We start from the raw sequence: 23,806 nt of genomic DNA on the forward strand, positions 1-23,806 counted from the left end.
ATGTAATCCAAGGAAATAATCATGTCTGTTCATGAAGATTGTGTTAAATAGAGATTCTCTGCAATAGCGTGCCTAAGAGCTCAAAGCTGGAGTGAAGAGGAACTGGTAAATGGGAGGAGGTGAAGAGCAGAGATGTTGCAAGCCTGTTCTAAAGTCAGGAGGTCTAGTCAGTTCGGGTGCTGTAGGAAAGTTGGAAGCACAGGATGGAGGGCTAGCGCCAGGAAATGAGTCTGTTGCGTTTACTTTTGTTCTCAGTTCCTACGTTGGGACCCACGGTGGGCATGTCTGCCTCTCCCCCTCTGCGGCAGACTCTCGAGTACAGTGTCTTCCTCATCTTTTTTTCCACTGGCACTTAGTCTAGTGGCTGGCACATAGTAGGTATTCAATAAATGCTCGATAAAGGAATGAGTGATTCCAATTAAAGCTGACAGAAGTTGATCCTAAACACTATATTGAATGTTAAAGAATGAGTTAATCATAGAACATTGTTCAATTAACTTTTCTTCAGTTCCAGACGATTGGCCCTAGTATCTGTAGACCAGAAAATGCAAAAGAGAAAGCCACTCTTTCTAAACTCTGACAACTGACTAAATGATTTTCTCTTAAGAGAAACTCAGTTGTGTTTTCTAAGCATGCGGTGTGGTGCCAGTAAAAGGGAGTGCTAAATGTGGTTGGATTAATCTGTTGGAAGTATATTTGTATACCTAAACACTTCCTTGGGAAATAATCCTTTGCTGGAGAAACTTGATCTGCAAATTTTGTGGAGTTCACCTATGTTGGCCCTTTCCCCAAACTTCAATCAATGTTGCTACAAGAATTTTGATAAAAATTGGTACCTGCACTGTGGACCTCACCCTCTCTCTGCTTTAGCCAGAGACATGCCCTAAGACAACGTGTCCTATGGGACACTGACACCCAAATCACCCAGGTAGCTTGTTAAAAAAATGCAGGTTCAAGCATGCCTTCTCCTATCAACCCCTGCTCCCACTCCATCCCATTACCAAAGAGTATAAGAAGTATGGTTTAAGAGGCACCACTTTTCTTCATGTTTCAAGTTGGGCCATTTACTTTTATCCATTTATTCAACAATAAGCATTTCTTGATTGCCCACTATGTGTCAAATACCAAGGATATAAAACTTCCTAATTTCCTCAAGAATTCACAGACCTGAAGTGGGGATGGCAAGTATTCAAATAGATAATTACAGGATAATGTAGCAACTCTTAAAGGTAAGAACAAAGTATAGCAGGAAATGAAAGCCAAGGCCCCTTTGTGTTATAGGTCTGTGGTTATGTGGTAAGAAAAAAGTACAGAATGTTGCCAAGTTCCTTTCAAAAAGTAGGAATTCAGTCAGAGATCCAGTGACCATACACGTCAGTTTGTCTAAAACAGTTCCAGCATATGTCTGTTGTCTATTCTCCCAACTGACTTAGCATTTACCCCAAACAAATAATGTATTTATAATTCCATCTTTCACCTTCCAGGTCTGGTAATGTGTAAAATACCCATGTGCAGGGAATGGAGTACTTATTTTTTTTTTTTTAACAAATAGTTTATTGTCAAATTAGTTTCCACATAACACTCAGTGCTCATCCCCACAAGTGTCCTCCTCCATGCCCATCCCCCCTCCCCCCACATCCATCAGTCCTCAGTTTTTGTCAGCATTCAAGAGTCTCTCATGGTTTGCCTCTCTCCCTTTCCCCCACCATTTCCCCCCTTCTTCTCCCCCTTGTTCCTCAGTCAAGTTCCTCCTAATCCTCCTATACGTGCAAACATGTGATATTTGTCCTTCTCTGCCTGACTTATTTCGCTCAGCATAACACCCTCAAGGTCCATCCATGTTGCTACACATGGCCAGATTTCATTGTTTCTCATTGCCATGTAGTATTCCATGGTATAGATAAACCACATCTTCTTGATCCATTCATCTGTTGATGGACACTTAGGCTCTTTCCATGTATTAGCTATTGTGGAGAGTGCTGCCATGAACATTGGGGTACATGTGCTCCTATGCATCAGCATGGAGTACTTATTTTAATGTGTGATTAGTGAAAGATAACCAGAGACCCTTTCAATCAAAACAGAACATATTCCTGTGACCCCTGCCAGCTGTTTGACACTCTAGCTGATTAGATCATAACCTCGGTTTGGCCTGTGAGATGCATGAAGATCCCAGCCTATAAGTCAGTGGGATCAGTGGCAAACATGGGAAATGATAGGTTATGCTATACATACATGACATAGTGTGGGAAATAGATGCTAAATGGTCTTGCTGAGATTTGTCTAAACTCCCTTGCAACTGTGGCTTTATTATTTATTATGTGCAAATATGTAACTATTTTATTGTTTGGTGTCAGTTTTTATTTGTCAGTAAGTCCTTGTAGCTGTGAAGAGTTAAAAATGGAACACATACGTTTAATGTAAAATTAAGTACAGTTTCTTGAGAAAGTTGATGAATGTAAAACTTGCAGTGTTAGTTGACATTTACCCCCACAATGGGGAATCATTGTTATGTCAGTGACCAAGTGAAAATTAAAAGGCATAAATCTGCTGAAGAACATCAGAATCTACTTTAGAAATTTGTGGCTATTTTTAAGAGTGCATCCAAAGACAATGCTTTACCTCAGGTAGCTACAGAAGATCTATTTATATATAATTACGTGAGCATGACCTTGACTTTTCATTTAGATCAAATGAGCTTCCTTCTATTTTCACTTAGAGGGTTTTTTTTGGTAACAACAACAACAAAAAAGCTTTCATGTTTTGCCTCCATTACTACAAAAAGAACTTTCTAAACAATTAAATAAGGCCAGTTTTACATTAGTGTCTTCAGATGCTTCAAACAGAAATATCAGAGAAGTTAATTATAATACTGGTTATTTTTCATTATCATCATATATGTTATGGTGATCTGTCCAGAGATTATGACTCACTGAAGGATCAGATGATGATTAGTATTTTTTAGCAGTAAAGCATTTTTTAATTAAGGTATGCACATTGGTTTTTTAGATATAATGCTATTGCTCACGTACTAGATTATGGTATAGTGTAAACATAACTTTTATACTCACTGGGAAACCAAGAAATTAATTTGACCTGATTTATTGTGGTATTCACTTTATTACGGTGGCCTAGAACTGAACGTATATAAATAAATGTGGAAAATTAAAAAAAATTATAATACTGGTTTGATTTTTCATGAATCAAAGCAAAGCTTTTTGAAATTCAATCTTGAAAGATAAAGCCTCTAATATTATAATAAATTGACACTAAATTCAGTTAAAACATTCAAACAGCAAGTAAATTTTTGCTTTGTAGTGATAACATAAGTAAAAATTTGTGAGCACAATATTAGAATAAAGATAATGTTCTTAATAAATTGAGTAATTTACAGAGCAACATTCTTAAAATTGGTTGTGGTACGTACATAATTTATAACTATATCCAAACAAATGACACTATTTTACCAATCAAAAGAAGGACTGTAGTCATGCAAATTTACATATTTTTGAAACTGACCTGTAAAATTTTTACAATAATATGGATGTTAAATTAAAGGAATACTTCAGCATGGTGTGTGGTGTGTCTTTGCTATGTTTTATCAACCAGAATTTTAGAAATGTTTGAGCCTTTGAAGAACTATTTTATATATCAAAAGATGGGTCCTACAATGATCCTAAACTTTTTTGGTAAATAAGCCCTCTAACTTTTGGTTGAATTTAATTCAAAATAGTTGAAAAATTTTAAACAAAGTATCCAAGTATGGAATGTCAAAAAACTTTAGTTTTTGATTTAATGAATTATGATTATTGAAAGCCAAGCTTGCAAACAAGAAGATATTAAAATTTACCCCCAAGAAAGCAGGAAATTATTGAACATATTACATAATAAGAATTCAACATATGTACAAATTTAAATCTTAAGTTTTATAATTGTGGGGCACCTGGGTGGCTCAGCTGGTTAAGCATCCAACTTTGGCTCAGGTTATATCTCACGGCTCATGGGTTCAAGCCCTGCGTCGGGCTCTCTGCTGACAGCTCAGAGCCTGTAGCCTGCTTCAGATTCTGTGTCTCCATCTCTTTGTGCTCCTCCCTGACTCACATTTTGTCTCTCTCTCAAAAATAAATGTTTAGAAAAATTCTATATACTTTGGAGTATTTCAATTTGTGTAAAAACTCTTCTGATGGAGCTCCTACTTTATTTATGTAGTTATTGTATTTATTTCTTTTCTTTTTTTAAAAGTAGGCTTCATGCCCAGTGCAGAACCCAACTCAGAGCTTGAACTCATGACCCTGAGATCAAGACCTGAACTGAGATTAAGAGTCAGACACATAACCAACTGAGCCACCGAGGTACCCTGGAGCTCTTATTTTTAACTGAATAAAATTTTTTTCTCTGCCAGAATTAAATGATATCAAGAAGGTTTAAGATTGTATAGCATCTAATCTTAGGAATGCACTTAGAATAATCAGAGATAGAGAAAAACATGAAGTAAAAAGACAGTGCCTATGAAAATATTTAGATTATAATACTAGCATATCTCAATACAAAAAATTGAAATGAAAATATCTTCTATTTAGTAAAATTAGTTGTGAGCATAATAGGTACCTTAGCACTTACATTTTCTAGTTAAGAAAAATATAGGGTTAAAAGAGAAGAATCAATTAAAGGTGTCAACAATTTCAAATTGGTTAACCATAAAGTTTAAAAAAGATTGCAGATAATTTTGTGAAAAAGTTAAAAATAATAATTTTTCTTCTTTTCATTTTTGTTTCAGAATTGTTTAATGTCCAGTTTATTTTTTAAATTTTATAATAAAATTATTTTTTAAATTTAAATTAAAATTAGTTAACACACAGGGTAGTGTTGGCTTTGGGAGTAGAACCTGTGATTTATTTCTCAGATATGACACTCAGGGCTCATCACAAAAAGTGGCCTCCTTAATGCACATCACTCATTTAATTCATCCCCGCACGCCACCCCTTCCAGCAATCCTCAGTTTTTTCTTTGTATTTAAGAGTCTCTTATGGTTTGCTTCCCTCTCAGTTTTTATCATATTTTTCCTTCCCTTCCCCCATGTTCATCTGTTGTGTTTCTCAAATTCCACATATGAGTGAAATCATGATATCTGTCTTTCTCTGACTGACTTATTTTGCTTAGTATAATACACTCTAGTTCCATCCACATTGTTGCAAATAGTAAGATTTTATTCTTTTTCATTGCAGAGTAATATTCCATTGTATGTATATGTACACACACACACACAGACACCTACACACACACACACACACACCACATCTTCTTTATCCATTAGTCAATGCACTTTTCTGGGGCTCTTTCCATAATTTGGCTATTGTTGATAGTACTGCTATAAACAGGGGGGTATAAGTGCTCCATCAAATCAACATTTTTGTACGCTTTGGATAAATTTCCAGTAGTGCAATTGCTGGGATGTAGGGTAGCTCTATTTTTAATTTTTGAGGAAACTTTATACTGTTCTCCCACATGGTTGCACCAGTTTGCATTCCCACCAACAGTGCAAAAGGGTTCCCCTTTCTCTGCATCCTCACCAGTATCTGTTATTTCCTGAGTTGTTAATTTTAGCCATCCTGACAGGTGTGAAGCAGTATCTCCTTGTGGTTTTGATTTGTACTTCTCTGATGATAAGTGATGGTGAGTGTCTTTTTCATGTCTGTTAGCCATCTGGATATCTTCTTTCAAAAAGTGTCTGTTTATGTCTTCTGCCCATTTCTTTACTGGATTATTTGTTCTTTGGTTGTTGAATTTGATATGCTCCTTATAGATTTTGAATACTAACCCTTTATCTGGTATGTCATTTGCAAATATCTTCTCCCATTCTGTCGGTTGCATTTTAGTTTTGTTGATTGTTTCTTTGCTGTGCAGAAGCTTTTTATCTTGATAGGGTCTCAGTAGTTCATTTTTGCTTTTATTTCCCTTGTCTCCAGAGACATGTCAAGAAGCTGCTGCAGCTGACATCAAAGAGGTTGCTGCCTGTTTTGTCCTTTAGGATTTTGATGGTTTCCTGTGTCACATTTAGATCTTTCATCCATTTTGAATTTATTTTTGTGTATGGCGTAAGAAAGTGGTCCAGTTTCTTTCTTCTGCATGTCACTGTCCAGTTCTCCCAGCATCATTTGCTAAAGAGACTGACTTTTCCATTGGATACTCTTTCCTGCTTTGCCGAAGATTAGTTGGCCATGTATATGTGGGTTCATTTCTGGGTTCTCTATTCTATATCATTGATCTATATGTATGCTTTTGTACCAATACCATACTGTCTTGATGATTACAGCTTTGTAATACAGCTTAAATTGCAGACTTATGATGCATTCAGCTTTGGTTTTCTGGCTATTCGAGGTCTCTTCTGGTTCCATACAAATTTTAGGATTGTTTGTTCTAGCTCTTTGAAGAATGATGGTGTTATTCTGATAGGGATCATATTGAACATATAGATTGTTTTGGGTAGTATTGACATTTTAATAATATTTGTTCTTCGAATCCATGAGCATGGACTGTTTTTCCATTTCTTTATGTCTTCTTTAATTTCTTTCATAAGCTTTCTATAGTTTATAGTGTACTATCTTTTACCTCTCTGGTTAGGTTTATTCCTAGGTATCTTATGGTTTTTGGTACAAAAATATTTTTAAAGTAACAGAACAGATTCATTAGAAAAATAAGGAGGCATGTGGGTTGCCTGGGTGGCTCAGTTGGTTAAGCGTCCAACTTCAGCTTAGGTCATGATCTCATAGTTCATGAGTTCAAGCCCCACATTGAGCTCTGCACTGACAGCTCAGTTCCTGGAACCTGCTTTGGATTCTGTGTTTCCCACTCTCTGCCCCTCCCCTGCTTGCGTTTTCTCTTTCTCTCTCAAAAATAAATAAATAAACATTAAAAAAGTTATAAGAAAAAGAAAAATACAGAGGCATGTAATGAAGACAGATGTGGCTAAGAACCTGATTAAAGTATGTGCCTACCCATAATAATTATTCTGCTTATGTTATTTTTTAATGTTCAAATAATAAAGTAGGTTTTTAAGTTGCTTTAATATATACAGATATGTCATCTTAATTTTTGAAAGAACTGCAATTTAAAATAGTTTGTATACATTTATTTTAAGGGTCCACCAAAAGGGTAATGTCAATTATTGATAAATAAATACAAATTTCAAACAAACATTTGCCTTTACTTATTCTAGTCACCCCTTTTACTCTTAAAAGTATACCAGTTTGGGGGCGCCTGGGTGGCTTAGTCGGTTAAGCGTCCGACTTTCGCTCAGGTCATGATCTCGCGGTTCGGGTTCGAGCCCCGCGTCGGGCTCTGTGCTGACTGCCAGCTCAGAGCCTGGAGCCTGTTTCAGTCTGTGACTCCCTCTCTCTCTGACCCTCCCCTGCTCACACTGTCTCTCTCTCTCCTAGAAATAAATAAAAACATAAAAATTTAAAAAAAAAAAAAAAAAGTATACCAGTTTGGACAATAAATTACATGGTGACCCTAATTATAGATTAAGCAAAAGTTTTTTTAAACATTGCCTTTTTCCAAATGATAAATTGAAAGGAACCAGGGCACCAATCATTTCATGTTTCTGATAGGCATGTGATGGAGGTGCCTATAGGTAGGGAAAGTTAGAGCAAAACGGAGGTCAACAAAAAGTAAAGAAGGGGGTATCACAAACATTTCCCCATGCATGAAAATCAAAGTTTCTATAAATAGGTAAGAATATTTATCTAATATATGGGTCTTACCTGCAAATGCACTAGAAAGATTAATGGTACTTGGATTCTTAAACTTGACATACTTATCTGTCCACCATGTAATTCCACTCCTTAGCATTGGGACTTTGATATGTATAGATGAATTAAGGTTGTATGAAAGAATAATGGTATCTGTAAGGAAATTAAAAATTGTGTTACCGATATAAGCAAGCATTTTTGCCCCACTTCAAAGTACAAAACCAGACACAGATGAAAAATAAACTAGGGTTTCATCAGACTCTCAACATGCTTACATGCAATAGATGTTGGAATTACACGACTATTATTTTTCTTGCCAAAGCTCCAAATATTGGAAAATACTGTCAAGCTCCATTTAGCTCATGTTCCCTAACTACTTCAAATCTCTGGTAAGGGAGAGCTTATTTGCAAATGAAATACCATAAGTCAATGGATAATGTATACAAAAAGTTTTCTTGAACTGCCAGTTGCAGAGTTGATCTTCTGGACATTTAGGTTATTACACACTTATGAAAAGGCACACCATGGAAACAGGAAAAGTCACCTACCATTGAATATGCTGTTGGCAATAGCACCACAAGGAACGATGGGGGTCCCATTGTGGGACCTGCTAAATGGAGCACAGTTCCCAACATCCTGGATGCAAGATGATACAGTAAAGAGAAATGCTTTGGTGAACTCTCTGAGAATTTTAAAAGTGAGAACCCTGGCAAAGTAAAATAACCCACACTAATTTATTCCCATATAACAAGATTATGGATTGCTACCAATTTTTCCTAGACTTCTGGCTCATCTAGACTCAGAAAGCTTTGTGTTCTGGAGATGTGTGTGTGTTTGTGTGTGTGTGTGTGTGTAGTTTTCCCCCCTTATTAATTTTTTAAATGTTTATTTATTTTTGAGAGAGAGAGAGACAGACAGAGAGGCAGAGTGGGAGTCGGGGAAGGATAGAGAGAGGGAGAGGTACAGAATCTGAAGCAGGCTCCAGACTCTGAGCTGTCAGCACAAAGCCCGACATGGGACTCAGACTCACAAGCCATGAGATCACAACCTGAGCTGAAGTTGGACGCTTAACTAACTGGCTGAGCCACCCAGGGGCCCCAGTTTCTCCCCCCTTATTAACAATATGTAACATACCAATATATCTGCAGAAAGGAACAACTTGCTGGCTGTGCTAAATACCACACTAAGCTACACTGAAATACATTTTTAAACCATTTTTTGTTGAAGTGTAATTCATATTCTGCAACCATACATGGTGAGTCTATAGAGCTGGATGACTTATCACAGGGAATCCATACACCTAACTACCAGAATATATCTAAAAATAGTGGTTGCTATAAAATCAGTTGATTATCACTTTCATATAATATTCTCAGTATGGAAAAGATTTCCTTCTAGCTTTTTTTTTTTGCTAGCATGCTGGGTATCATTTATCTAGAGTAAAATTTTATATCCTAGGTGAGAAAGGATATTTAATTAAACCAAAGTCTTTTAAGCAATCAAGTATAGCTCAGTTTCCTTAAACTGGGCTGGAGTGAAGGTCCCAATGATTGGAAGGACAATGGTAGACACACAGGGAACTGGACTGAGACCAACCACTCAGAGTTACTACCAAAATGGCTGATGCAGGAAAGGATAACCATTTAATTGGACAAGATTCACAATACTGTTCTGAAGAGGGAAACCACTCTTCTCAGGTAGCAGTTAACAGAAAACCGAGCTCCTTCAAGTTATGCAGGAATAAAATATGCATTCCTGTCTTGTAAAACTTTAGGTTTTTAGCTTATTTTCCATACTCGCTTTCAGAGTAAAAGATCCACCTGGTTTTTTTTTTTTTTAAAAAAGGAGTATTATACCAAATTAAATAAAGTCTTACCTTTAAATCTGTACCCACCAGTTGGCTATTACTTCTGGATAGAATATACTGATAGAGATTCTGATAGAAGCCATATAATTTGTAGTACAAATAAACATTGCCCTGTAAAGGATAAAAGCAAGAAGAAGAGAGTAAGAAGTAACTAGAATATTAATAAACATGGACAGAATTTTTGTAATAAAAAGTACCACAGAAAAAATTGATGAGAACTGGAAATTTTTCTTTAAAAATTTTTTTAAAATTTTAGATAGAGAGCGAGCACAAGTGGAGGAGTTCCAGAGGAGAAAGAGAGAATCTTAAGTAGGCCCCATGTTACCCCTGAGCCTCATGCAGGGCTCGGTCCCACAACTCTGGGATCATGACCTGAGCTGAATTCATGAGTGGGATGCTTAATGGACTGAGCTACCCAGGTGCTCCGGGAACTGAAAATTTCCTTTATATCAAACGGAAACCCAAGAAATCATTTTAAAATTTCAGTGTTGGAAAATCCTCATTTACAAAGAATTATTAAAATAACCAAGTAAATTATTTTCAATGTTTTTGTAAGGGCTACTATGTTCCTGCCATGAAAAGATTTTAAAACCAAGCTTTGTATTCTCAATATATAAAATTGATGTTACAAATATTGTTATTTCCTAGCAATACTAGGAAAAATGCTTTCCCTAGGAGTTGTGGTAGGTGTCAGTCAATGATTTCAAAGCACATCCTTGAACATATTTGAAGCTGGAGCCACCTAGCATATTTGGGTGCATGTGAAAGGCATGAGATTAGCTCTTTGTGGTCTGACTCTAGGGGTTTTGTCTATCTTCTACAGTACCTGGCACACAGTACTTGTTAAAGAAATGGTTAACCATTCATTATGGGGAAAAAAAAGGAGAATAGTAGAACTCATGGATCTGATAGAATGGTGATTTTCATCTTAGTGATAAGTCACCTTGTTGCTATGAGAGATGGTCCTTTTCATGTATGCTGTCCTATGAGGCTGCCTCATCACAGGCTACCAGCATGCTTATCTTTACAGTGACATACCGAAATTCCCTAGGCCAATTTGATACAGATTTTACTAACAGCATATATGATGCAAATGGAAGTGACCAATGTGGCTGTTTATAATTAACATACTACCTACCTCCAGAATAATGAAGGCCTGCATCTAAAAATATGAAGGCTTTTATTAAGTGCTCTCCATATGTTAGATGCTATATTCATTGCTAGAAATACAAATGTATTCCTTTACAATCTCCCGAGTCAATTGATTCTCCTATACTAATGGCATTTTGATTTTTTTTTTAAATTTTTTTTATTTATTTCTAGGAGAGAGAGAGAGACAGTGTGAGCAGGGGAGGGTCAGAGAGAGAGGGAGTCACAGACTGAAACAGGCTCCAGGCTCTGAGCTGGCAGTCAGCACAGAGCCCGACGCGGGGCTCAAACCCACGAACCGCGAGATCATGACCTAAGCGAAAGTCGGACGCTTAACCGACTAAGCCACCCAGGCGCCCCACTAATGGCATTTTGGAAAGCCTTCTCGTTTCACATGGATATTTAAGTGGGTGAGTATGGAAAATGTGAGCTGGTACTCAGGGTAGGCTGGAAATAAGGGTCATGGTAACTGTGGCCAATTACAGAAAACAACAAAGGCTAAAGAGCTTAGTCACTTGTAAGAGAAAAGTGTCTGGAACACCAAGAAGGGGGAGATTCTGGGTCATGACAGAGAGGCAGGCTGCAACACCATAAACAGACAGCACTGGTGTGAAGGCAAGCAAGTCAGGCAGAGCAGGAATGACTGATTACATTTCCTCACCCAACGAGGAAACCTCTATTGTTGACCCATAACTATAGAAAATATGAAACCCACAGAGTGGAATTTACCATACATTTTCTTGGAAGCTAAAAAGAGAATTCCACTTACCCAAAGTTATATGCTCATATAAAGGACAAAATAAAGAGGCAAAGAACACTCACCACACCAGGGACAGAAGTGTTTTAATAACCTTTTTTTCAATGATTCTTTGTCCAAGATTTAACTTAACAAGGCCTCCCAGATCATCATCTTTTTTATTGGTCCTAGAGGCATAAGGCACTTTATGGTGTTATTTCTCTTTAAATTCAGTGGCACTTTGTGCAGGATTCCTAATTTAAGGCAGTCGAGTGTGAATTCATTGAGTAGCATGTGTAATGTGTGCTAACAGGTGAACCGAAGGCCCTGTGGTTGCCCTAACTAGTTTGGTTGGAGTTTTATGAGAAAGTCTTCTGAAAGGAATGGTCAGCAGCTGGTAACATTTATTTGACTTAAAGGTTTCAAAGGATACAGACAGATGGGAATTGAAGCCCTTTAACATTTTATCTTTTTGGGGCACCTGGGTGGCTCAGTCAGTTAAGCATCTGACTTTGGCTCAGGTCATGATCTCATGGTTCGTGGGTTCAGCCCTGCATTGGGCTCTGTGCTGACAGCTAGCTCTGAGCCTGGAGCTGGTTTCAGATTCTGTATCTCCCTCTCTCTCTGACCCTCCCCTGCTCATGCTCTCTCTCTCTCTCTCTCTCAGAAATAAATAAAACATTAAAAAAAAAGATTTTATCTCTTTTATTTTTTTCTTCAAAAATTTAAGTACTCTGAGCCCCAGGAAGGAATCAACCCTGCTGACACCTTGATTTCAGACTTTTGACTTCCAGAAGTGTGAAAGAATGGTTTTCCATTGTTTTAAGTATCCTCTCAATTAAGCAACATTAACTATTTTTTTTCAATTGAAGTATAGTTGATACCCAGTTACATGAGCTTCAGATATACAACATAGTAATTTGACAAGTCTACACATTATGCTATACTCATCACAAATGTAGTTACCATCTGTTACCATGCAATTCTTTAACAACACAATTGACTATATATACCCTATGATACACCTTTCATTCCCGTGACTTATTCACTACATAAATGGAAGCCTGTATCTCTCATTCACCTTCACACATTTTGCCCATGCCGGCCACTCCCTCTCCTCTGTCCATCACCAGCTGGTTCTCTGTGTTTATGAATCTGTTTCTGCTTTTAAATCAGCACTTTTTTTTTTAAAGTTTATTTTGAGAGAGAGAAAGAGAGAATGAGTGGGAGAGGGGCAGAAAGAGGAGAGAGAATCCCAAGCAGGATCTGTGCTGCCAGCATGGAGCCTGACTTGGGGCTCCATCTCACAAACCATGAGATCATCACCTAAGCCAGAAACCAAGAGTCAGATGTTCAGCTGACTGGGCCACCCAGGCACCCCATAAACAATACTTTTACTATGGGGGAGCAGCATGGTGAGTTGAGGAAGGCAAGAGAGGGCATAGCTGCAGAGAACCAGAATTTTGATCTATAAGAACACTTATATAAAACTTCCCTTACTGACTTTGTGCGTATCACTATGACCCAAGGAAAACTCAATAATTTCCTTACAGTTTATATCTGACTTGTTTACAAAATTGATCAGGGGTACCTGGGTGGCCCAGTTGCTTAAGTGTTCAGCTCTTAATTTTGGCTCAACACATGATCTCAGGTTTCTACACTGGCAGTGCATAGCCTAATTGGGATCGTCTCTTTCCTTCTCTGTCTGCCCCTTCCTTGCTTGCATGTGTGCTTTCTCTCAAATAATAAATACATAAACTTAAAACATTGATTAGCACTAGCCACAATCAATATAGATGTATTCAGAATATTACTAATGCCAATATGCTTTCTTTTGGGATCATGGGGGAAATAAGAAAGGGTCACATAAAACCAAAGCTTCCCAGAACATAAAGCCATATAACTTAGCACTTTATCTTTCTTCCATTCATTTAATCTTTCAACAAACATTTTCTGAGCATCTGCCACATAAAATATACTGTGCTTGGCACTGTGGAGGAAGCAAAGATTCATATGTTCATTCAATAAACATTAACTGAGCACCTACAGTGTGCCAGGCAACTTCTAGGTGCTTGGGACACAACAGTGAGAGATAGGCAATAAATAATATGTATCATAAGCTATTAATTTATATGGTAAATTAGAAGGTGATAAGTACTAATGGAAAAAATTTAAATTACAGCAAGTTAACTAAGATCAGGAGTATTACAGGGGTGAGTTGAGTAGCTAAGTTGCAGTGTGAAGTGGGATGGCCATGTAGACTTCATTGCGGAGAGGGTTGAGCCAAGACCTAAAGGAGATAGGGCAGTTACCCAAGTGTATATCCAGTACAGGGGACAAGGCAAGAGAATGCCCGACTTGTTTAAGGGGTGAGGGGCCCAGTGTGGTGAGAGCAGGGTTGGGGGAAGAGAATGGAGGGATTAGGTCAGAGAGGAAATAAGATATCAAATCATGTAAGACTGTAGGGACTTAAGATTTTTCACGGAGTAGAAAGAGAGGCCATTTGAGGGATTCCTTATTTATTTGTAATCTCTTTACCTAACATGGGGCTCAAACTCACAACCCCGAGATCAACACTCGCATGCCCTTCCAACTGAGCCTGTGGAGTGCCCCCACTGCAGGGATTTTTTTGAGCAAAGAAATAACATACGTCTTAGGCTTTAAGTCCTTACTCTGGCTGCTATGTTGAAACATGGGTATAAGCAGGGAGGCCTGTTAGGATGCTATTTCAGAAATCCAGGTGAGTGGATGCAGCATGGAGCTGGGTGGCGGTAGAAGAGGTGGGAGAAGTGGACAGACCCTGGGTATGTGTTGAAGGTAGAGCCAACAGGATGGATTGGATGTGAAGTATCAGAGAATAAAGGGAGTTGCAAATCACTCCTAGGCTTTTGGCCTGAGTACCAGAAGGATGGAGTTGTTTTCTTTTTCTTTTTTTTTTTAAATTTTTTTTTTAATGTTTTATTTATTTCTAGGAGAGAGAGAGAGACAACGTGAGCAGGGGAGGGTCAGAGAGAGAGGGAGTCACAGACTGAAACAGGCTCCAGGCTCTGAGCTGGCAGTCAGCACAGAGCCCGACGCGGGGCTCGAACCCACGAACCGCGAGATCGTGACCTAAGCGAAAGTCGGACGCTCAACCGACTAAGCCACCCAGGCGCCCCAGATGGAGTTGTTTTCAACTGAGATTGAGAAGACTTTGGATAGATTAGGCTTTGTTTGTTTGTTTGCTTTTTGGGGGGTGGAGGGGGAGTGCAGTGGATAAGGGAAGCGGAAACCAGGAATTCAGTTTTGGAACTGTTGACTTCAGTTATCTATTAGACATCCACATGGTAACATTAGGAAGGCAGCTGGAAATACAATTGTGGATTTGGAAAAGATGCTTGGGATAGAGATATAAAATGATGTTGGCAAGAGATGGCATCTAAAGTCTGAAGACAGATGACATTTCCAAAAAAGTGAATGCAGTTAGAGAGGAGAAGACTGAAGATTAGGACTAAAGCCCTGTGGATCTCAACATAAAGAGTTTGGGAGAAAAGGAAGAACAGCAAAGGAACCAAAGAAGGACAACCAGAGGGCTAGGAGGAAAACCAAGACAGTGTGGTATCCTGAAAGCCAAGAGATAAGTATATCAAGGATAAGGAAGTGGTCACCTGTGCCCAATGAGTGACAAGGCACTAAAGACTGACTGCTGGATTTATCAACATGGAAAGTCATTGGTTTCCTCACAATTTCACTGAGTGTTTGGGGTAAAAACCTAATTGGACTGGGTTTAAGAGAGAATGAGTAGAGAGGAATTGGAAGTAGCCAAGATAGATAACTTATTTGAGGAGTTTTCCTGCTAACAGGAAGAAATGGGCCAATAGCTGGTAGGGAAATTGGGAGAATAGAAGAGTAGTTTATCTGCAGAGAAGGGAAATAATATGTTTTATATGCTGGGGATGATTGAAGAGAAAGAAAAGCTGGTGATATATGAGAGGACAGAACTGCTGAATTAAGTCCTTATAAAGGCAAGGAAAATGACCTCTATGACCTCTATGCTTATCTCTATGGAGATAAGTCTTCAAGATTGGAACAGGGATAGTTTATCAATGATAACAGGAAGGAAGATTATGTAGTGCAGATACTTGTGAGTGAGTAGTTGTGGTGTGACATGCAGAGCATGGTCCTTTGAGTAGGGGAAATGAGTCCACAGGATATCATACAAGTGATTGTAAGTTCATCAGAGGAATGAATGAAAGCAGTGCTCCCAGGAAACAAATGTGAGCAAACTGTTTCTGGAGACATGAGTGGAAAGGAAGCTCAAGGAATGCTTACAAATGTTAGATGTCTAAAACAGGTGGCAGTGAGTGGGGAGACTTTCCAGCAAATTAACAGCAGAAACACAGAGAGTTGTATCATGCAAAAGCAAGTTGGCCAGTTGGCAGACATACAAGGTCTCCTTCTTCCTTTATCTTTTTATGAAAAGTGGGCCTCAGTTGGTCAAAGAGCAATCTGAAAGAGTGCTTTTTTGGGGGCAGGGAGGACAGTGAACTGATTTTACAAATAATAGCTAGTTTAAAGTAGGGAAAACCAGGGGTGCCTGGGTGGCTGTCGGTTAAGCGACCGACTTTGGCCCAGGTCTATGATCTTGTAGTTTGTGAGTTCGAGCCTCACGTGGGGCTCTGTCCTGACAGCTCAGAGGCTGGATCCTGCTTCAGATTCTGTGTCTCCCTCTCTCTCTACCTCTCCCCCTTCCCTGCTCATGCTCTCTCTGTCTCAAAAATAAAGAAAAAAAATAATAAAGTAGGTAAAACCAAAGGCTAGGAGTGCAGTTAGTTACCTCTGATACTGGACCGGGAGGTTTGAGTTGAGGCAATGCCAAAATAATGAAGGCAATAGCATGGTTGGAGAGATGGATTGAAGAACACTGCCCACACATCAGAGGCTTAGATGGAAAAGGAGCAGGCAGGTTAAAGTCACAGAGGGAAGTTTAGAGTCTTGGTGATGGGATATTTACCAGAAAGGGAAGTGAGGAAGGTTTTTCAGGAGATGATGGCGAGTCTGGTTTGGAACCAGCTGAGTTTGAGGTGGAAGCAGGGCCTTGAGGTGGGTAGCTCAACGGGAATGCTCAGTGGAATTCTCAAGAGAAGACCCGCTTATACTTAGATTCATTCTGTGCATCTATGAAAGGGAGAAGGATCAACCAGGTCAGGGAGGAGGACACCACTGGTGGAGGTGTGTGGCATCCAGAGCATAGGATAGGACCTCTGAGGAGTTCAAGGAAATAGTTTTTCATTTCTCGAGTACCAAGTAAGATAAAAGATGCCTCTGAGATCTCCTACTACAGGGATGGTAATTGAGGGATGACCCTAACTGTCATGCTCTGAAATCATCCTGTGTTTGCACCCTGGCTGCTCCCAATGGCTGAGCACAGGAGGAATACTGAGGCAGGCTCCTTTAGGGACTCTCTATTGGCCTTGCTGAAACTTTCTAAAGAGAACACTACAGTCTAAGACCTTTCTCCCTCCTTCCTTCCTTCCTCCTTCCCTCCTTTCTCCTGTGTCTTTCCCCTTCCTTCTCCCCTTCCCTTTTGTTCACAGGGGTCAGAGCAGTGTTGTGGTCTGACAGCTCCCCCAATCTCCTCTGGCTCTAGCCCCATTTTTCCTCACAGGCAGTTCCTCCAATAAATCTCTTGCATGTCTAATTCTGTCTTGGCATCTGCTTCTTGGGGGACCCAGACTAACAGAAGACTTTAATCAGTCCAAGAGCAGGGACTTCTCTTAATATTTCTTTGGCACTTCTCAGTGCCTGACAGTGAGCATGGCCAAGAGTTGCCTTAGGGATTAGAAAATTGTATATGTAGAATGACTTCGGGGTGGGGTGGGGGACATAGGGGGAAGGAAGGACAGTCCTAGCAGGTGTGTGACCCCTGACACTAAGTCACTTTTTGACCTTTCAGCCCTAATTTTCTCACTATTAAAATGAGTGGTTAGACTCAAAGATCTCTATGGTCCCTTCTTTGGGTTGACATTTGGAATAACGTCTGATTGATGTTAAGAAATATGTTTGAAAGCTGGGTGGGTCAAGAGTCTGGAAACTTAGAAACAAAGCAGAACAGCATTTGAAAGGAAAAAAGTAGGGGGGAGTTGTGCATGAACTCAACACTTTGTAAGATCTCTCACCTCCACCCTGCTTTATTTTTTGTGTTTTCAGATTTGGAAAGCACTTGGTGGAAATCATGAACTTAATGCCAAATATGAAATAGGAGAAGATCAGTGTATAGCCAATTGAACGCTCTTGAATTTCACTTACCTTCATTGTCTCTGAAAGGTAAAAGGGAATAGAGCAGGTGCATTCTTTGTCAAAATTAATAGCATCTTCTCGCAGTTCTGCACAATTTCCACATGTTTTTGTATATTTAATCTATCAGACAGGGAGAAGAACAATTATTAATTAAAAACTTACATGACTAAATTTCTTAAAAATCAAGTCCTGAGTCCATCTAAGACTTCAAGCCCTCTGGGCCAAGGACATGGATGCTTGGACATGAATGAACAGCCTAATGTTGCGGATAAAAGTGTTTCTGCAGATGCTTGGGAGGAGTGGACCTTTTTACAGCCTTTCATTTTGAGACTTGACCTGGAATTCAGTGTTTCTGTTGCATATTTATATAACCTGTTGTGATGAAGGCTCATGTCTCCATCATAAAGAGGTGTCATTAGGAAAATATTAGTCAATGACTCACAAGAACTGGGCCTACAGCCTGAGGCTAATCAGCTTTATGGGGAAGTCACTTCACTGTGTTTCCATTCTATTGTATGGAAAATATTTATACTAATGAATTTTTCTACATTACAGCTAGAGGAAGTTATTAAAAAGGATAAAACACAGAAAAGAAGTGCTTCCAAAATGTAGGGTTATTTATATATGTGGAATAATTCTGACTTTAAATGTTACCACATTCTGTTTTTTAAGTTATATTCTGTGAAAAATGGTATAGGGGCCTCTTTCAAAAAGGGTGGTGTGTTTCAAATGAGCAAATCCTATGAGCTGTGGCTGAGAGCCTCAGTTATGTAAAGATACAGCTGGAAGAAGCTAATGAAGGAAGGCTGAGAGAGGTACAGACGCTCTGCATTTCCCATATTCTTCTTCCTCATTGTGCTGAAGAATAATTATGGGAATGGGGAAAAGCAGGAAAGCAAGGGAGTGGCCTTCTCCTTGGTAAACTGCCAATGGGATTTAGGATTCTTTGGGAGGGAAGACTAACAAGAAAGATAGGATTTTTTAATCCTTGCCATCCACTGGAGTTTTGAAGCCAAATAGGCAAAGTATTAGTACTAAATTAAAGATGAGCCAAAAAGCTACCCAACTGTACCTAGATGCTTATATCTACTTAAATCTTCAATTTAATTAATTATTAAGTCATTCTTTAAATACACAGGAAGGCTTGAATTATTATTTTGGAAAATATTGATGCCCTTTCTATTTGTGAAACTGCATTCTGATTTTTAAAAGCTTTAATGAACAGGTCTGTATCAGAACTGAAAGCACACTAAACTGTGACTGAGGAAACTGGGGTTTAGTTCAGACAATCTCTAACCTTGAGTTACATAGTTAACCTCCAGGGCCCACACTTTGTTCATCAGCATTATTTTGTCTAGCAATTAATCTGTGAACCTGTTGTAGTAGTATACATTCTGCTCCCTGCATTCTTGAGTTCTATTAATGGAGAATTAGAAAAAAATGATGATCTTTGAGTAGATGATATCTAAGGTCTTTTCTAGCTCTAAAAACTTTATGAGGTAGCCAAACCATGGAAGCAGCCCAAATGTCCATCAACTGATGAATGGATAAAGAAGATGTGGTATATATGCAATGTAGTCATAAAAGATAATGAAATCTTGCCATTTGTTATGACATGGATGGAGCTAGAGAGCATAATGCTAATAAGAGAAATAAGTCAGTCAGAGAAAGACAAAAATTATATGATTTCACTCATATGTGGAATTTAAGAAACAAAACAAATGAGCAAAGGAAAAAAAAAAGAGAGAGAAACAAACCAAGAAACAGACTTTTAACTATAGAGAACAATCTGATGGTTACCAGAGGGAAGTCAGGGGCAGGGGGATGGGTGAAATAGATGACTAAAGAGTACACTTATTATGATAAAAAAAAAATGTACGAGGAAACATATTTCTCATCTCCTGTCTTGAATGGCCTTATACATTTATAGCTCTAAAATGACATCAAAAACCACAGTCTGCTCCTTATAGAATTTTGAAGAGACAGGAATGATCATTCTTGCTTAAAGTGAACTGGAAAAAGGTCCCTTTGTTATTGTAGCACAAGGCTAAGTGAGAAGAGGAAAGCCAGAACTCTTCCACTGGGTCTGTGCTTAATCACACTGCCTGGGGTATGTACTCCATTCTATCACCCAATATAATGAAACACATCCAGGTGCAAAAGAGAATCTCACTATCTTAGCAATTTCTGTTTTTCTTGTATAAAAACAAAATGTTAGAAATAGTCCTATTTGAAGTGACTAAAAAAAAAGTCAATTGGAAAATATTCTTAACATGATATAAATCATTCTGTTGAACCAAAAGTGAGGTTCCCTTCACATGCTTAGGGTGACATATTTAGCAATGGCAGCCTCTTAATGGAGGCTGCACTTCATAGTGGGTCAGGGAGGATAACCAGGAAGGAAGAAGCAAGGAAGACATGGCAAGAAGGGAAGAACCAGAAAGAAAGGGGTTGGTGAAAAGAAAATAGAAAAGTAAGTAGGGTAAGTTGTTTGTAGAAATGAGTATCAGCAATCTTGGAAGGCAGTTACTTTGCCTTCCACAAGGCAAGTATAATTTTCTCCTTCCATTTTGCATCTGCCCCTGGTGGGGCCTGGTGGTTTACATCTTACACCAGAGGACTCAAAAGGACTTAATGGTATTTAGTTCCTGGGGAGAAAAATTGCTGGGAGCTGGGAGCAGAATATAGAAGTGGAAAGGCATTAGAGCAGTGTGGTTTGGTAGGAGAAGTGGGGCCTGAAATGGTGTTTTCCTCTTTGAAGTCCTCACTATTTGCCCTAATGCATTCCTTTAAGAGTTTGTGCCTATAATGCACTGAGCAGTGTGCAAGGAAGGGGTTGTTGATGTGCTGACCAAGGCAATCATGGCTGAACTCTCTGTCTTCACACATACTACCTTACCTGCTCTATCATTAGCTCAGTGAGGGCAGGTGCCAACTCTTATCTTACTCATTTGCAAACCCAGCAAAACTTTTAGCACCTTCAGACACTCATGAATGTTAAGTCAGTGTTGACAGACTTGGCCTTCCTGCTTTTGCTGTTAGCCGAATCAGGAGAGGGAACAGATCAGCTTTCCAAGCTGCCCCAGGTGATAGCCTGGGGATGTCCAGTAATCTGTTTAAAGCTGATCTGAATGAAATATTTGCTTACTTTGTTAGACTGAATGTGGGCATTGCTGATCTAACCAACCCTTATGTTGCCTCCCCAGACCAGCTTCTTGGATTCTCATCCTCTGACAGTTAATCAAATTGGCAGAGGCTTGTCATGGGGCTGGGGGTTAGGGGTATGCCCTTGGCTTCAACTTTTCTCAATCTTGAGTAGAATTTGCTTAATTTTGCCAAGTATCCTGAAGAGGCCAGAAAGATCTGAGTTCTTGCCTTTCCTAAATTAATGATCTTAGAGGGAGTTCACTTGCAAAGGGAAAGACACAATGCTTGAAAAGTGGGACAAAATTGAAGACCTCTATCTTTGTCTCTTCACTTTTTTATCAGTGTGACTCACTGGCATCTGGCAGTCATATGGCCCTGCCTCTCCTTCTCCCACCTCTATCAATCCTTGGTCAGTGCTCTGCCACCTTAAAAAGCTTCTGCTTTGCCAGGTGCCTGTAAACAAATGGCTGAGATGACCAATGTGAGAGTGACTGTCCTCAAGACAGAGGGAGTAGGGATGAATAAAGGCAACATACAGAGGCTGCCACCATCTGCACAAGCAGAGAAAGGGATGTTCCAGTCTCATTTATTGAGGGGCTATGTTCTCATATGGATCACTCACTCATTTATAGTCCCAAAGCTGAAAATTCTTAAACCTGCCTTAAAAATGCAATGCCTGAAAATTGTAAGATGGGACAAACCTCTATTTCCTTGATACTCTTTGCAGACAATATAAGGATGATGCCCATACCAAGGCAGAATGCTCCTGTGGCAAAAAAGCCAGAGAGGACTCCAGCGGCCGAGAGCCGTAGCCGGTAGGCGGGCAATTGCTGCTGCTTCAAGGCAGTGTTGTCCGGCAATCTGGATTGGCAGATCTCAGAGGTCTTCTTCATTTTGGTCATGCAGGTGACTGAGTTATATTTTTGAGACATTTATAACATTACTACTCATAGTAATAGTGCATAGTGATAATACTAAATTAAGAATTATATGAATCTTCCTTTATAGTTGCAGTCTTTCTGCTTCCCAGAATTATTCAGCTAAACCTGATATTCAGCAGAACACAGCTCTCTTCAATCAGCTATTGACAGGTATATTTTACTTTAAGCTCAAAAAACCAATAAACAAACAACCCCAAACCAAAACCAAATAAAACAAAGTAAAAAAAACAAAAAGAAAACTATCCACCAAAGACCCCCCCAACAGCATGAGCTAAATGCCATGCCTAGAAGGAATAGTCCCCAGCAGGGTCTGTATAAATCAACATCTAGTGACCTTAGGAAGCAGTTATAACAGGCTATTTCTGGGATGTGGTGACTAATTCAAGGCAAGCCCTTCCAGAAAGGGGGAGAATGGATTTATCTTTAAGAACTTGCCTAAAGTCTTGGAGATTAATACAAAAAATAAAAGGGCTACCAGTTTTTTTCCCCCCAAATGTGGCGGCTTCTCACATAAATATAAACTAAGTTGGAAAAATGCTCTCAAATTACAGCTAGCTTTGCTACTTGTGATAATGACAAAGAGGGAAGAAAACAGGGATCGTGGGCACACAGATGTCTAATCTCAGTAGCTGCCAATTTTTTCATCCATAAGAAAGACTCTGGTAGAAAATGTACATTAAAAAGCATCTAAACTTCTTCTAAGCATGTGCTTTGGAGTAGCTCAAATGAGACAGGAGAAAGGAAGAGGAACATAGAAAATTGATTAAATGTTCAATATCTCAATATAGTATAATTGGTTTGGTTTGGGGTTTTTCTGATTTATCAGAAATTTCCTGACACCATTTTCATTTGGCTATTATTACTTCCTCTTCTTTAAGATGTATTTAAGATACAGAATTAGAATAAAAAATAGTGAATTTCTAATCTTCCTTTTTTTATTAGCATTAGGCAGAGAAGCCATGCTGGACTACTTTTATATTAAAGAAGGCAACGACTTTGGCAGGTGTAGCTAGTTCAAAAGAATACAGAATAATTGCAAATGCTTACCTTAGGCAGTATCCAATTCAGAGTCAAAGTTTCCCACTTGCAAACTGGGAAAAGCACAATACCAGTGGGAACTTTTCAGCATGTCACTTGATTCTAACTTGGAGACATTGAATAATATGGCTGCCAGTATCAGCCTTTTGTGAGAAGACGGCAGCAAATAATTTAATTCACATCTGCTACTTATTTTACTATGTAAACATGGTCAAGAACTTGGGTTTAAAAAGCAGTAATAGCCTACAAGATTAGATTATACATGCATGGTTGGCATACAAAATAATCAGGTCTACCATCTATGTACTTGGTCCAACGTTGGGTGGGATTATACTACACAGGTAACACCTAGCAAATGTGTCATGACAGTATCACATCTCTAAGAACAGAATTTAGTTTTTTTATAATATATCAAAACCAAGCTAACCCAAACTCCAAACCAAAGACACCTTTACATATTAGTCAGGGTTCTCCAGAGAAACAGAATTAATCAGAGATTTTATTATAAGGAATTGGCTCACATGGTTATGGAGGAGGCTGGTAAATCTGAAATCTGTAGAGCTGATGTCTCAGGTTGAGTCTGAAGGCCAAAAGGTGGTGGAGAACCAGGTGCTGAGGTCCCAGTATGAAGGCTATCAGACAGGAATAGCTGATGTTTCAGTTGGAATCAGAATTCTCTCTTCTTGGGGGTGGGGGTCGTTTGTGGGGGTGTGTGGGAGGTGGACAGTTCTAATGTAGGCTTTCAACTGACAGGTAGAGGCCCACCCACATTAGGGAGGGCAATCTGCTATACCCAAGTCCACTCATTTAAATGTTAATCTTATCCAAAAAAGCCCTCACAAAAACACTCAGAATAATATTTGATCAACTATCTGGGGACCCTATGGCCCAGTCAAGT

The 23,806-nt window shown here is 39.0% G+C and overlaps 1 protein-coding gene across 5 annotated transcripts in view; it reads right to left on the bottom strand.

Moving 5' to 3' along the window:
* LOC144240491 (cell cycle control protein 50C-like) overlaps positions 1–23,574 on the bottom strand; it is a 60,997-nt gene extending 37,423 nt beyond the window's left edge. For 4 of the 5 annotated variants that reach the window (XR_013337742.1, XM_077774837.1, XM_077774835.1 and 1 more), the window contains exons 1-6: positions 23,430–23,574; positions 21,631–21,839; positions 17,792–17,902; positions 9,628–9,729; positions 8,300–8,387; positions 7,764–7,904 (exon numbers count right to left, since the gene is read on the bottom strand). Coding sequence is in view for 4 of the 5 variants with exons in the window: in XM_077774837.1 (XP_077630963.1) it covers positions 7,764–7,904; positions 8,300–8,387; positions 9,628–9,729; positions 17,792–17,902; positions 21,631–21,831 (643 nt within the window). In the remaining variant the exon portion in view is untranslated. Of the gene's footprint in view, positions 1–7,763; positions 7,905–8,299; positions 8,388–9,627; positions 9,730–17,791; positions 17,903–21,630; positions 21,840–22,917; positions 22,962–23,429 lie in introns of all 5 variants that reach the window. The other variant, XM_077774836.1, reaches the window with a different exon arrangement.
* Between the last annotated feature and the right edge of the window lie 232 nt (positions 23,575–23,806).

This window comes from Crocuta crocuta, unplaced genomic scaffold, assembly GCF_008692635.1.
Source record: "Crocuta crocuta isolate KB4526 unplaced genomic scaffold, BGI_CrCroc_1.0 scaffold6, whole genome shotgun sequence".
NCBI lineage: Eukaryota > Metazoa > Chordata > Mammalia > Carnivora > Hyaenidae > Crocuta > Crocuta crocuta.